The sequence below is a fragment of the Octopus bimaculoides genome, chromosome 2, assembly GCF_046866305.1.
Source record: "Octopus bimaculoides isolate indiv1 chromosome 2, ASM4686630v1, whole genome shotgun sequence".
Taxonomy (NCBI): Eukaryota; Metazoa; Mollusca; class Cephalopoda; order Octopoda; family Octopodidae; genus Octopus; species Octopus bimaculoides.
Window position 1 is genome coordinate 109,102,303 of NC_142929.1, and position 15,946 is coordinate 109,118,248.

General features: G+C 37.1%; 1 protein-coding gene across 1 annotated transcript in view; it reads right to left on the reverse strand.

Moving 5' to 3' along the window:
- The window catches only part of LOC106880451 (uncharacterized), a 126,266-nt gene that overhangs the window by 17,245 nt on the left and 93,075 nt on the right, over positions 1 to 15,946 (reverse strand). The window contains exons 22-26 of the mRNA XM_052978580.2: positions 13,179 to 13,327; positions 6,008 to 6,122; positions 2,981 to 3,136; positions 2,444 to 2,592; positions 16 to 160 (exon numbers count right to left, since the gene is read on the reverse strand). Coding sequence (XP_052834540.2) covers positions 16 to 160; positions 2,444 to 2,592; positions 2,981 to 3,136; positions 6,008 to 6,122; positions 13,179 to 13,327 — 714 coding nt within the window. The remainder of the gene's footprint in view (positions 1 to 15; positions 161 to 2,443; positions 2,593 to 2,980; positions 3,137 to 6,007; positions 6,123 to 13,178; positions 13,328 to 15,946) is intronic.

The following is a 15,946-nucleotide window of genomic DNA, read 5'->3' on the forward strand; positions in this document are numbered from 1 at the left end:
TTAAAATTGAATTACTTCATTGAGGTCTCGTTTTTGTTTTTCAGCTTTCATTCGAGATTGTTTTTCACTGTCCAAATCTTCTGTGAGTTCTTGAATCTGACTTTGTAAGTCTCGTTGTTGTTTTGTGAGCATAGCTCGTGAAACACTCTCATCTTCTGATCTGTTAAAAGGGAAATAAATAGACAAAAATCAATAAGATTCATCTATCGGTTATGATATGCGAAACTTCAGCTGAATTGAAAAATCAAAAACATATTTTTTCTTTTCATGTGCTTGTGTACATGCAACCATTTGTTTCAGTGATTGGACTACAACCATGCTGCTGTACTCCCTTTAAGACTTTTAAGCCAAATAGATAATTACATGGAAAAATGGGAGCATGAAAAGTCATATTCTTAAGATTATAAACCTGGAAAGTACAGGACAAGTTATTACACCTGTAAAAGTATAGGACAAGGTGTTATTCTAGTAAAGAATAGGAAACTTTATACTTAAAATATTGTAGCAAAGAATGCCAGTTCTTCTAATTTATCACTCTTTACATTTATCTTTTAAATTTATTGTACAAAACTGTTCAGCTAATTTGTAAGTTTGTCTAATTAGTCACTTTTTTCTGTATTTAAGGTTGCAAATTAGCCAAAATCTACTTAAATAAGTATAGTGTTATTTGTAAACTATAATAAAGTAAGTTTTAATATAAGTCCATACAGAGTGCGGCTTTTAAGCTACCTCCATTTATTTTTTAATAATGTGATACCATATCACTTTACATGTCTTTTTTGTGATAAAACATTAAGAAAAAAAAAAAAATCACTGTGACATATAGATTCCTTTTCAGTGCAATTTTGCCTGAAATATACCCTCATAAGGTTTGAATAAGTCATCTGAAACTGTAACAGCTGGTGCAGAGGCAATCTAAGATAGGCACTGAGTATATCATCTCTCAACACTTGGAATAAAATTTTTAAAAATCTCTATCTATGTGTTTGAGCAGCATCTGTTTGTATTTGTCTAAAAACCAATGTTTCTATCATGACAAATTAATAAAATAAGTACCATCTGCAATAATAACTAGGATTAATATGACTGACTAAACCTCTGAAAGTAGGGCACCAGCATGGCCACAATGATACCAGTAAATCAATGGAAAAACTAGTGTATGACAGCAAGTTGGCATGAAAAAATATTTTCATTGCCTGTAAAAATTGTTTTTAAAAACAATAAAAAGATATTTATCACATATATTGTACAAAATCTACTTTTTAGACTTAATTTGGTAATATTAGCAGAAAAAGGAACTGTGAAGAGAAACGTCAAAATTATTGCTCTTCATGAAAACACCTTTAAGATGCGTTAGCAGATTGCAAACTACATAGAAATGAACCAAAGCAGTGTTACAAAAATTATTAACCAATAAAAGATACATTGAAACTGCAAACATTCGATATGAAAATTGTTGTCACAACCAGGCATTTGATGAATGTGGCCTTCATATGAGTTAAATTTCAATCAAAAGCCTTCAACATACTTCATTTGATGTTAAAAACCATCCTGGACCAAAAGGTGATGTCTTTTTACACATAGCATAGCAGGCAATGTATGAAGCAAGCATTCAGGCCATTAAAGCCACCAAAATGTCCACTTCTTACTAAAAAAATATATAGCCAAACAATATAAATGGGAACTTAAAACACCAGAACAGGATTGTGGAACAATAGAAAGCAGTCATTTTTAGTGATAAGACAATGATGATTGTATAAATTCTGTGCAATTAGTAGATGTTTATTCACTAACACCAGACAATTTCTTAAAAACAGCATATCATTTGGTGCAAGTAATGATCTGGGCATGTTTTTACTATGGGGATACTACACGTAATCATATTGTTGAAGGAAAGCTTGAGAGTGAACATTACATCATTGAACGTTGTGTTGTGCCGCAATTAAATGACTGGTTTCCAAATTGTGGTGGCATTTTTCAGCAAGATGCACCAGTTCATGTTAGCAAGCATTCAATAGATTCCTTTCATCAATAGTGTAACACTACTTGATTGGCCTCCATTTTCACCAGATTTAAATCAAATCCAACCTCTGAAGCATATGCAAAAAGTACATAAAATTACTATGATCTTGAATGAAACCAAAAAAAAATCATTCAATCTTATTTAAAGTGTGGGACAGAGATGGTGAAATCAAGGAAATATGCCAAAATCTAGAATCGATACTTGAAGAGTAACCGCTGTTCATTCTAAAGGTGGTCCAATAAAATATTGAACATAACTTGCATTATTTTATTTCTCTTAAATCTCACAAGTCAATTTGAAAGTTATACTTATGTTATTAATTTAATATTGATAAAAATGAAGAGTATATGTATTTTTGACATCGTGCAAATTTGCTGTCAAGCACTGTAATAGAATATTGAGTTTGTTAATTGATCCTACTTTTGCAGTGCTAACTGAAGTTCTTCTTCTCTTCGAGAGAGTTGTGACTGAACTTCCTCCACTTGAGAACGTTTTTCATTCAGTTGTTCACGATGATCGGCTAAATCAGCTTCTAGCTTACGTTTCAGTTTCTCCAGTTCTTGCCGACACTGAAAATAAAGGTGAATTTATTTTAGTAAATATGCTGACAGAGAATGAAGGTGATGGAGGGTCACATTGCCAAGGATTATTTAACTTTTGATAATGTATACTGTTCATTTGATTAAAAAATCAAAAAAGGGTGCTTTAAAATAAACAAGTATGACTAAACTAAATCAGTTTAGTTAAGCTTGATTTGTGAATGCTTACACATGCATTAGGTTTTAATGATTTTCATTATTGCATTCTGTGTTACACAGTTTGCAGAGTATGTGGGCATAATTGCTTCCTGTACCACAGACAGACAGAGACATACGCACACACACACGTACATGTGTGAGAGGAGAGAGAAAACATTTTACTTCATAGTTAAATGAATTGCAAAAATGACAAATGTACCTGTGTTTCTTTCTGTAACTGTGTCTCCATTTCATTCATGGCAGATTCTGCTCTCATCTTCTGTTTCCCTATTTGTTTGAATTTATCTTCTTCACCCACCAATTTTGAAGTCAGTTCATGGAGTCTTTCTTCCAAATATTTCTTCTCTTTGGATAGCTATAAATTGAATTCAGAGAACAATTGTGAAATACTTTAGTAGAGAAATAATATATTACTTTACATATTATCAGTTAACTTTTAACTAATGTTAGCTAGAACTTGGTCCACAGCAGCCATTTTGTCTTACGTAGAACTATCACCTACATTTCTTTTTTAAATTCACCAATAGTCTTTATAACAATATGAATTTATAAAATATTAGTGGGTGTTTTAACAAATCATAAAAGTTCACATCAATTGTCAGTCAAAAGATCTTAATTTAAGAGGAGGTAAAAATGTTTAGAAACAGAAAAGTAATAAAAAGAAAACCAGGTTAAACACGTTTCCTATCAGAAACATCTTTGAAGAGACTAATATCTACAGATGTGAAATGAAAATTTGTCATGTGTGCATAATGTTTTAATTGTAACATTAACCTCAATACTTAAAGTGTCAGCTCTTCAATCACGTAAAATAGTGAAAAATCCTAATAAACTAAGAATGATGGAATATTATTCACTAATTGTTTATCAAATTTCTTATTCAGTTGTATATCACATTTAATTTCAACTTCAGTAAATAACATCTCAAAATAAAAATTTAATTGATTGGACTTAAAACAAGATTATCATGCTGCACAATGATAATCAACTCCTAATATTTTACAAAACTGAACCATGCTCTAGCTGCTTTTTAAAGAATAATTGATAACATAATTACTAATTACTATGAAATCATATAAATACATTTATTTTGGATGATGTTACTGTATGCGGGACAAATATAGGGGAACATCCAAAATTTTAATTTAAAAAGGTTACCAAAGATTATCAACATACTTTAAATGTGAATGATAAGTGAATTTATAACATGCAAACTATCCATTATCTGGACTATAAAATTTCTCATAGAACGAAAGCCAGATATGGGGAGGTTAAAAGTATTAGAGAACTTTTCTATTAATAACAAAAGAAATTGCTTTAAAGGTTGCTGGGTGTGTTCTCATATTGTTCTAGGGGGATTCCAAATTATTCAGATGAAGTAAAAACACTTATCAAATTTTCAAGGCTACACTTAAGAATAGTTGATGAATCTGAAATATTTGTTCTCCAAACAAATGCCTCAGAGGTGAGCATATCTGGTATTTTGCAATTTGCCCATAGCTTATTTTTCAAATATGTAAAGAAGGTATGTGTGTTTCTGTAAAGAGTGACCTATATTATGCCAAAGTATTTCACCATTATTTTGCCAAGTTAATAATATGTATCAGTCAGCTATTGGAAAGATTAGCTTTTGAAGCGGATAGACGAATCATGAACATTTTAGAGTATTCATTAATTTTATGTCCACTATTATTGATGAGTACTCAATTCACATTTGCATATTCAGTACTGTTAAAGTAATCAAATTATTAATTATGGCCAACACAAATGACATTTTGTGGAAGATTATTCCATTAACATTGAAGACTGCAAGTCATGTATCCAAGCCAAAGTTAGTTCTCCTGGAAGCTTCATATTCAAAGACAACGTTTTTATCAACTGCAACGAACTGCACCCCACACGAAACATTTTTTTTCTAAGAGATACAGAATTGGTGAAACTAAACTTGTTTGAATAACGCCTGGAAGTTTTTATGAAAGAAACATGTTCAACAATCAAAAACATGCTTTAGGCGAAATATTTCAGTAGGTTGGATGCCATTCTATATTATGCAACTCTTAGATTTAATGTGGGGATGAGAAGATACTGTATATTGCATGCTCTTCAACATTTGGATTTTTAGGCCATGGAGAATGTTGTGGCATGTGAAACATGTCAGGTGTATGTGTGTGTGTGTAATGTATTAAACACTATCAGTCATAGTATTCTTGTACAAGCTCATCAGTCATATAAAAGTTAACTACAGTAACAGTGGCTGACTCAAATCATTTAATAAAATTAGTTGAAGTATTTCTTCTAGAACACTTGAAATCCCCTTGGTACACAACATTAACTATACAAAGAGCTTGAAAACTTTAGTTAATGAAAGGAGTTATATGGATTAACTAAACCTTTTGCATCAGTATCTCTGATCCTGTCAATATTAAAGTTCTTTTAAGTTTGGTTGTACAAATCCAAATGTACCAGAAATGTGCCCTAAATGATAGTAAGATAAATAGTTTCTAGCTGGTGTGGTTAATGTTTGTGACAATGTTGTGCTCCCTATAAGCAGCTCTGCTAAAATACAAACAAACATTTAGTAGAGTTCTTCAATTGTGATACTACACTTACTTCCAGTTAGATTTAGATCAACCATCATACTTTATTACAATGCAATAAAGTTATATGTTGTAGAATGCAGAGAGCAAAACTAAGGAAAATTTTACTTTCTTTAGCATAATGAAATACATGTGTTGGGGCAAAACCAAAAGTTATTCTCCATTAAGCTGATATCCAGCACCCTCAAACTTCTACTCAATTAAGTAGGGGTCAAATATGAAATATGTAATAGTTTCATGCAGCCCACAATCACCAGTCTCTGTCAAGAAGCAGCAGCAAAAATAGAACTTAGTATTGGGTTATCCTATGTAAACTTAATGCTTGCTGGAGCAAATGGGAACAGAACAGACATGAAAAGAAAGTAACAGGCTCAACTACATATCTTTCACAGGCATATATATTCCATGTAAGGGAGCTAGACCTGGTGGTTGCCTATCTTGACACAATGATTTGTTTTTGTATCATGACAAAACAGTTTGATATTTGATGCTTGTCCTTACCTTTGCAATTTTTAAATGGCTTTTTAAAAGAAAAGAAAAACTGCTTTCGTTATTCATGTTATTCCATATCTTGCCAAGAGAAACAAAAAATAAGAACTCATTAGTAAAACAAGACCATGAATAGTTACCTTGCCTGTCGAATCTGCAGTAATTGTCACATCATCTTCAAGTTTTTTCACTTTTTGATCAACTGCCATTTTTTCCATCTGTAGTTTTTGTCTAGATTGTTCTTCTTCTTCAAGTCTAAAATATGGAAGAAAGATTATAAACAGAAAGACAAATAACTGAGATGAAATTGTAAATCACCAAATAAATCATCAATCATCATGTCCATTAGCAAGACAGTAGAATGTCCATAAGCATTACCAAGAAAGTACTATAAAGGAAGTTCAGAATAATGCTGAAGAATTTCACAATAATGTCATACCAAAAAGCATCACCTGCTAATTCAAAACCAATGTGATTTTTAAGTATTTAAACTATCTAAGAAAACACAAATAATTTCCAACTAAAACTACTGGTTCTACATGCATTAAATAAAATCTACTTTAAATAACCAACTCAATAAAAAACTAAATGAGTAAAGTATAAAGATGGTAACATTACAACTATTAATAACTATTTGTTATACAAAGATAAAGCCTCTTATATATCAAAAGTTCTAAATGCATGTCTTTTCCATGTACATTAAGAATATATATAAAATGGTTTCAACTGAATCTAAAACTAAATACACCAAGAAGTTACAAGCAGCAACAAACAGATAGGATTATGTCTTTGACATAAATATGTCCAAAATAAATTTATGATGTTGGGACTGATATATTTTCCAAAAAATAATAATATAAAAAAAGTTAGATAGATATGAGATCAAAACTCCTAAACTAGAATTGATTTAAGCAGCTAGGGGTGATAGACATGCCTTTTCACCTTCAAAAAGATTTTGGTAGGGTGCTGACATTTTGGCAAACAACAACAATGTACAGCACTGCAGTAAAAACAGAGAAATTGGCAACTAATTTTGTTTCATTATGACATGAACAGGAGATCTCAAATAGTTGGTTAAAAACCTAAACCAACTGCAGTGAGAAATCTGTCTGATAGGAAGCTAAGAAATGGATGAGTAGCAAGAACCATAATCTGCCAAGTACAAGCAGTATCACCAGTCTAAGTATTAATATTGATTTTATTATAGCAAGTGGATGGTACAGAGAAGAGACTGCAAGTTGTGCGTGTGAGTATGAGAATGAGAGAGAGAGAAAGAGAGAGAGAAAGAGAGAGAGAGAGAGAGAGAGAGAGAGAGAGAGAGAGAGAAAGAGAGAGTGGTGTATGAGAATTGTGTATGTGATAGAGATTGAGAATGAATGAGTATGAGAATGTCTGTGTATATATGTGTGAGAGTGATTGCTTATGAGAGATGATGTCTTTGTGAGGGAGTATGAGAGTGAGAGAAAGAGTGTGTGTGTTTGTATGTGCACATGCATATTTTAATATGTACTTGTGTTGGGGGGGGGGGGGGTCATGCAATGCTTGAGGAACGGCTCTTTTGTGGTGGTACATGTGTGCCCAGTTCAGTGGTGAAACATGTCACATTTCTGAGGTGGAGTTTGTGGTAGAGAGAGAGAATAGAACGACAGAGAAAAATTGAGTATTCAAATGAGTGAGTGAGCGTGTATGAGTGCATGACCGTGTGCGAGAGTGCATGTGCATGTACATGTGTGGGAGTGTGTATGTGCATGTGTGAGCGTGTATGTGCATGTGTGAGTATGTACGTGTGTGTGTATGTGCGTGTGTGTGAGTGTGTGTGTGTGTGTGTGTGTGTGTGTGTGTGTGTATGAGTGTGTGTGTATATGAATGTGTGTGTGTGTGTGTGTATGAGTGTGTGTGTATATGAATGTGTGCGAGTGTGTATATGAGTGTGTGTGTATTTGTATGTGTTTCTGTGGGTGTATAATTCTGAGTATGTGTGCAAGCACACTGATACAGTTATAGAGAAAAATGTTGATGGTTATAGTGTGACTATAAACATGAACACACCACAATTAGGTTTTGTGAATGTAGGGAATAAAGTTAGTTAAAAATCAATGGTTGATCATAGCTTTCAAATCTTTTGCAACAAAATATTAAAAAAGATAATGATTAAAGGAAATGATGGTCAAGAGAGGAATAAAAAGAATTGAATGGAACAATTTAAAGGGAGGAAGAAAGTGTAGGGAAAGAGAAGTAAGGGAGAGTAATAGAAACTCCAAGTGGAAGAGAAAAGGTTAGGAAGAAATACGTAGAGATGAAGGAAAGCCTGAAAATGAAAAGGTAAAAAGAGAATGACAAACAAGAAATGAAGGTGCATTTGGAGGTAAGAAGGAGTGAACGATCCGGGAGAGGCGAAGGAGTGGGCGATTCGGGATAGGCGAAGGAGTGGGCGATTCGGGAGAGGCGAAGGAGTGGACGATTCGGGAGAGGCGAAGGAGTGGACGATTCGGGAGAGGCGAAGGAGTGGACGATTCGGGAGTGACGCAGGAGTGAACGATTCGGGAGAGAAGCAGGAGTGAACGATTCGGGAGAGGCGAAGGAGTGAACGATTCGGGAGAGGCGAAGGAGTGGACGAATCGGGAGAGGCGAAGGAGTGAACAATCTGGGAGAGACTAAGGAGTGGACCATTCGGGAGAGACGCAGGAGTGGACGATTCGGGAGAGACTCAGGAGTGGACGATTCGGGAGAGACTCAGGAGTGGACGATTCGGGAGAGACGAAGGAGTGGACGATTCAGGAGAAGCGCAAGAGTGGACAATTCGGGAGAGGCGGAGGAGTGGACGATTCGGGAGTGGCGGAGGAGTGGACGATTCGGGAGAAGCGCAGGAGTGAACGATTCTGGAGAGACGCAGGAGTGAACGATTCGGGAGTGGCGAAGGAGTGAACGATTCGGGAGAGGCGAAGGAGTGGACGATTCGGGAGAAGCGAAGGAGTGGACGATTCGGGAGAGACGCAGGAGTGGACGATTCGGGAGAGGCGAAGGAGTGGACGATTCGGGAGAGACGCAGGAGTGGACGATTCGGGAGAGACGCAGGAGTGGACGATTCGGGAGAGACGCAGGAGTGAACGATTCGGGAGGGGCGAAGGAGTGGACGATTCGGGAGAGGCGAAGGAGTGGACGATTTGGGAGAGGCGAAGGAGTGGACGATTCGGGAGAGACGCAGGAGTGAACAATCTGGGAGAGACGAAGGAGTGGATGATTCGGGAGAGACGAAGGAGTGGACGATTCGGGAGAGACGAAGGAGTGGACGATTCGGGAGAGACGCAGGAGTGAACGATTCGGGAGAGACGCAGGAGTGAACGATTCGGGAGAGGCGAAGGAGTGGACGATTCGGGAGAGGCGAAGGAGTGGACGATTCGGGAGAGGGGAAGGAGTGAACAATCTGGGAGAGACGAAGGAGTGGACGATTCGGGAGAGGCAAAGGAGTGGACGATTCGGGAGAGGCAAAGGAGTGGACGATTCGGGAGAGGCAAAGGAGTGGACGATTCGGGAGAGGCAAAGGAGTGGACGATTCGGGAGAGACGCAGGAGTGGACGATTCGGGAGAGACGCAGGAGTGGACGATTCGGGAGAGGCGAAGGAGTGGACGATTCGGGAGAGACGCAGGAGTGAACGATTCGGGAGAGACGCAGGAGTGAACGATTCGGGAGAGACGCAGGAGTGAACGATTCGGGAGAGACGCAGGAGTGAACGATTCGGGAGAGACGCAGGAGTGAACGATTCGGGAGAGACGCAGGAGTGAACGATTCGGGAGAGACGCAGGAGTGAACGATTCGGGAGAGACGCAGGAGTGAACGATTTGGAAGAGGCGCAGGAGTGAACGATTCGGGAGAGGCGAAGGAGTGGACGATTCGGGAGAGGCGAAGGAGTGGACGATTCGGAAGAGACGCAGGAGTGAACGATTCGGAAGAGACGCAGGAGTGAACGATTCGGGAGAGGCGAATGAGTGGACGATTCGGGAGAGGCGAAGGAGTGAACCATTCGGGAGTGAAGAATGTGGGTAGAACGAAGGATGTGGTTGGAACAAAGGAGCGAAGGATGTGGGTGGAGTGAAAGATGTGGGTGGAACGAAGGAGTGAAAGATGTGGGTGGAACGGAGGAGTGAAAGATGTGGGTGGAACGGAGGAGTGAAAGATGTGGGTGGAACGGAGGAGTGAAAGATGTGGGTGGAATGGAGGAGTGAAAGATGAGTGAGCAAAAAGAGAGGTGAAATATGTGGGAACAAAAGGATGGGTGAAATATGTGGGAGCAAAAAAGAGGGGTGAAATATGTGGGAGCAAATAGAGGGGTGAAATATGTGGGAACAGAAGGAGGAGTGAAATATGTGGGAGCAAAAAAGAGGTGTGAAATATGTGGGAGCAAAAGGAGGAGTGAAATATGTAGGAGCAAAAAGAGGGGTAAAATATGTGTGAGCAAAAAGTGGGGTGAAATATGTGGAAGCAAAAACAAGGGTGAAATATGTGGGAGCAAAAAAAGGGGTGAAAGATGTGGGAGCAAAAAAAGGGGTGAAAGATGTGGGAGCAAAAAGAGGGGTGAAATATGTAGGAGCAAAAAGAGGGGTGAAATATGTAGGAGCAAAAAGAGGGGTGAAATACGTGGAAGCAAAAACAAGGGTGAAATATGTGGGAGCAAAAAAAGGGGTGAAAGATGTTAGAGTGAAAGATGTGGGAGGGAAGAGGGAGTGTAAGAAAAATCAAAGCCAGAAGAAAGGAGTGTCATGGCAGGAAGAGGAGAGCTACATGAGGAAGTGGGGGGGAGATTTCTACTTTTGCTAAATGCCTGTAGATAACTTCAAAATGAAAATCAAGTAAACAGAGTGAGGTGGGGCAAGTTAGCAATCATCAAATCTAATTTGTCATACTTTACAACTATAAATTTTATATTTCAGATTTAGAAAGGAAAGTAATGTGGGCATGATAAATGCTAGAGTCCTTTGCAAAACTAAGTCCTGGCACTGTTGCATGTGTGTAGGCATATATATATACACGACCAGGCCCTCCTCCCAACTTCCTCTGCAAGACACTGCCACCACTCTTCATCTCTCTAACAGAAGCTTTTCCTTGATATCCGTCCCTCATTCTTAATACTGTCCTCTCCACCCACATTTCACATCAACCTCCATTTCTGAGCCACCAAATTATTTCACTTCTTCCACCACCACATTTTCCCTCTACCCATACACTATACCCAAACTCTCTTCTCTCTCTCCACCCACTTCCTACTCTTCATCCCAACCCAACCACTCATTATCTCTCATTTTACCCCAGACTTATTATTCTACTACTCTTCCTCCCATCATCACTGGTCACACCCACCCCTTATTCACCCTTCAACTTTGTCTAAACTCTACAATTGTCACCTACTCTTCCCTACCTTGCATATTTATGATCCACTCAACACTTATCCCTCATCCATTATATTCACCCCGACTCACTATCCCTCACTCTCCCATACACTCTCGCAACATCTACCCACACACACTCATTTCTTCTGTCCCACTTCCTTCAGTGTGACTCACCTTATACCTACATTATCCACACAAACACCTCATCACTATTTTTACCTCTTCCTCTCCACCTGATCACTCTCCCTTCTGAAGTGTGTGAAGCCATGAGTTCCTCTACAGCAAGAAACCTGTTCTGCTTTGGCCCCTTCTCTCACATTTTAACTTTTCATCTTGTGGCATAAAGCCACTTTTCTTGGGGTTTGTAGTCTTGCAAGTTGCAGAGCGACCTTACTAGTGATGGTGGCACATGAAAAGCACCCAGTACATACTGCAAAGTGGTCAGCATTAGGGAAAACATTCAGTTGAAGAAATCATGTCAAAATAGACAGTGGAGCATGATGCAGTCCTTGGACCTGATGGATCTTGTCAAACCATCCGATCCATACCAGCATGGAACAAGGTCATTAAATGATAATGAAAAGGAGGAGAGTTGTTAACTTCAGCGAGAATTAATGACTTCTTATATTGACACAAAGTCACAGATTAAGACAGTAATAAACTGAATAGATCCATGTATGTTATTTATACTTCTTAGAGCAACTTGGAAGAAAAATCTAAGATACATAAGACTACAACTTCAAACATGAAGGGAGGAATCCAAATACATCATCTATATTTATTCATTTTTCATACTGGCATGGGTAGAACATGTCACCACAGTTCAAATGAGTTCTTATTCAAGGGTTACTACTCTCTTAGGTAGGGTCAGTGAACTACACCTCACTCACAAGTTTCATTTTCGTATGTCTTCTATAGCTGGGTGACCTTCCTAACACCAGCACTAGAGGTCAAATTATCCTGCCTTTGATAAGACAAAACTAAAAGACTCATCTGACCTTATAATGTCACCACAGGATCGCCAACTACTTTACAGTAAGTACTGGCTTGTTTTATACCTTGCAAGACAGAAGGGATGGGGGGAGGGTTCTCCACTACTTTATGTGGTCTTCATTTCTTCAAAGCAAATTTGCTCTTGACACTGCATATAGACTGTCTTATTACTAAAAATAAACTATGACAAGTGACAATGTAGAAAACTGTTGCTCATTTATCAAAGCAGTAGCTTTTACATTTATATATAAAATAATGTCACTATTCACAGTAGAACAAAAAGTATCTGAAAACAAAGACTGCTAAAAACAAACATAGAACAAAATAGCAAAAAAAAAAAAAAAAAAAAAAAAAACCACTAAAAAAATACTCATTCTAGAAATTTTATTGCTGAAATATACTCAATTCTTAGATTTGTTATAAATTAACAGATAACTAACCAAGAGATTGTGCAAATATAGATGATAAAGTAGCATTGTTAAAGGCAATTTACAAAAGAAATTCAAATTCATAGGCGCAGGAGTGGCTATGTGGTAAGTAGCTTGCTTACCAACCACATGGTTCCGGGTTCAGTCTCACTGCGTGGCACCTTGGGCAAGTGTCTTCTACTATAGCCTCGAGCCAACCAGAGCTTTGTGAGTGGATTTGGTAGACGGAAACTGAAAGAAGACCGTCGTATATATGTACGTGTGTGTATATGTTTGTGTGTCTGTGTTTGTTCCCCCCCCCCCCACCACCACCACTTGACAACCGATGCTGGAGTGTTTGCGTCCCCGTAACTTAGCGGTTCGGCAAAAAGTGACCGATAGAATAAGTACTAGGCTTACAAAGAATAAGTCCTGGGGTCGATTTGCTCGACTAAAGGTGGTGCTCCAGCAAGGCCACAATCAAATGACTGAAACAAGTAAAAGAGTAAATGAGTAAAGAACTTACTGTTCTTCCAGATCTTCTATTAACAATCTCAACTTGCTCTTCTCTTCTAATAAAGATTCAGAGTTCTTCATTTCTTCTTCAAGACGATTTTCAGTGTCATTCAGAATGTCTTCTAATTCCATTTTTCTGTTGGTGAGCATCAAGCGTGTCTAGATAACAAAATATTGAAGACAAAGGAAAACTTTATTAAATGCAACAATACACACATGTGTCTGTGTAAAAGTTAATACAGGAGTTAAGGAAGCCATTCAATGAGGAAGGACTCAATACATTTCAATGTAGAGTAGAATATTTCAAAAGCTTGAAACCGTTAAGAACTGAACTCTGACCTAACAGTTACAACATTTTCATACAATCCTAGTGCTCTCTCCCCACTCTCACATGCATACATATATCTACACACACACACACACACACACACTTTATATATACACAGACACATTATATGTATGTATGTATATATATATATATATATATATATATATATATAGTTCATAGATGAGATCCAGATATTGTCCATATAGAATACACATTAGTAGTGTTCAAAACATTCAAACTTGAGTGGGTACAGAAGTAAATTTGGAGATAAGCAAATTAGACAAATCAATATATAAAGTATATTGAATAGATGAAATACAAAATATGTATATATGTATACATATAAACAGGTCCAACTTCAACAGAGTACAACTGATACAGAAAATTAAAGGGATGGAAAAAAGGTCTTTGAACTTCTTTGCTTTAAGATCTCAAATGTAAGATCTTTTCCCTGAAGATGGAGGCTCATCTCATCCTATGTTAAATGCATCCATGCAACTGCATTCTCTGATGGAATTAATTTACAAACATTATTAAGGATCGCCAAGCCCCCGGAAACTGCTGGTGAGTTTGTAATACCTTTTTTCCGCCCCTTTAATTTTCTATATCATTTGTACTCAGTGTAAGTTGGACCTTCTTTTATATGTATACACTAGCAGAGGCACCCGGCGTTGCTCGGGAATGAAATTGTTGCTTATATACTTGAAGAAAAAAAGGCAAAATATGCTGTATAGAAATTTGAGGACATTCTGTAGATGGACTCTCAGATGAATGATGGCTGGGCGCCTCTCATGAATGGGGAAAATTGAAGATGTGCCAAAAAGCCTCATTGGTACTTGGAAACTTTTACGAAAATTAAAATGGGGATTAACTGAAAAAAATGATTTACGTAAATATCCTCACAAGAGTAATTGAAATAAATGGCGATTGTGGAACCCCCCACGCATACACACGCGCGCGCATACACACGCGCGCGCATACACACGTGTGTCTTTGTAAATATGTTTGTATACATTTATGTATGTGTGTGTTTGTAAGAGACAGAGTGTGAGTGAGAGAGAGAGAGGTTTGTTGTGATGTATACGTACATGCATAAATATACATACATCTTTGGATGTATGCATATGACAACACAGCCCTTGACTCACTCACACTCTGTCTCTTACAAACACGCACGCGCGCGCATACACACGTGTGTCTTTGTAAATATGTTTGTATACATTTATGTATGTGTGTGTTTCTAAGAGACAGAGTGTGAGTGAGTCAAGGGGTGTGTGTGTGCGTGTGTATGTGTGTGAGACAGAGTGAGAGAGCGGTGTGTATGTAGTATTTACTCTCTCTCTCTCTCTCTCATACACACTCACACACAAAATAGAGAGTGAAGCTTTTTGCCGTTGTTATGTCAATACCGGAAGTTGACATTGAGGAACCTTTTTAAAGAAGTGAATCTTAAATATAAAGCAATATTATTTATTTTTAATTTAAAAAAATCAAATGAAGAGCCTAACATTTATCCGAGGTCAAATTATTCATGCATCACAAGTATGGAAGCATTTGGTGAAGTCGATTTCACGTGAAAAGCGATTACACACATATCTGTTTTATATATAGTATAGATATATACATATTTTGTATTTTATGTATTTAATATACGTTATACATTGATCTGTCTAATTTGCTTATCCCCACATTTGCTTTTATATATATATATATATTTTGGCGGGTTTGGAGGTGATGTACAGGAATTATATATATAGAAAATAATAATCAGGTACTCAGATGTCTGGATGGTTGTACATTTACAGATTTTTATTCATATGTCACATGTTTTATAAATTAGCGTTTTCACTTAGTCTCGTAAGGTTATCAAATCTTGATTTCACCTTGAGAGGATGTTTCTTTTTTCAGTAATACTATAAAAAGAAACATCCTCTCAAGGTGAAATCAAAATTTGATAACCCTACAAGACTAGGTGAAAGCGCTAATTTATAAAACATGTGACATATGAATACAAATCTGTAAATGTACAACCATCCAGACATCTGAGTACCTGATTATTATTTTTTCTAATATATATATATATATATATATATATATACACGCGCGCAAACTTTAGGTCAGTTAAAATATGTTTCTGACATATTCCAGCTAAAGGCAAATTTGCCTTCAGCTGCTGGAAAAAAAGGTGTAGTGCATAGATATGGTATTTTTACACTTTTTTTTTTTTTACCATAAGAGAGAATTTTTCTCCACACTAACTGCAGTGAATTTGCCTTTAGCAGATGGAATATGCCACAAGCATATTTTAACAAACCTCAAGTTCACTTATGTCTAAACACTGCTTGGTGCTGATATTACTGTAATATATAAATACATTTTCCCATGCTGGCATGGGTTATCTGAAACTTATTGAAACAGATTTTTTTTCAGCTGAGACTCTTTTCAAGTGT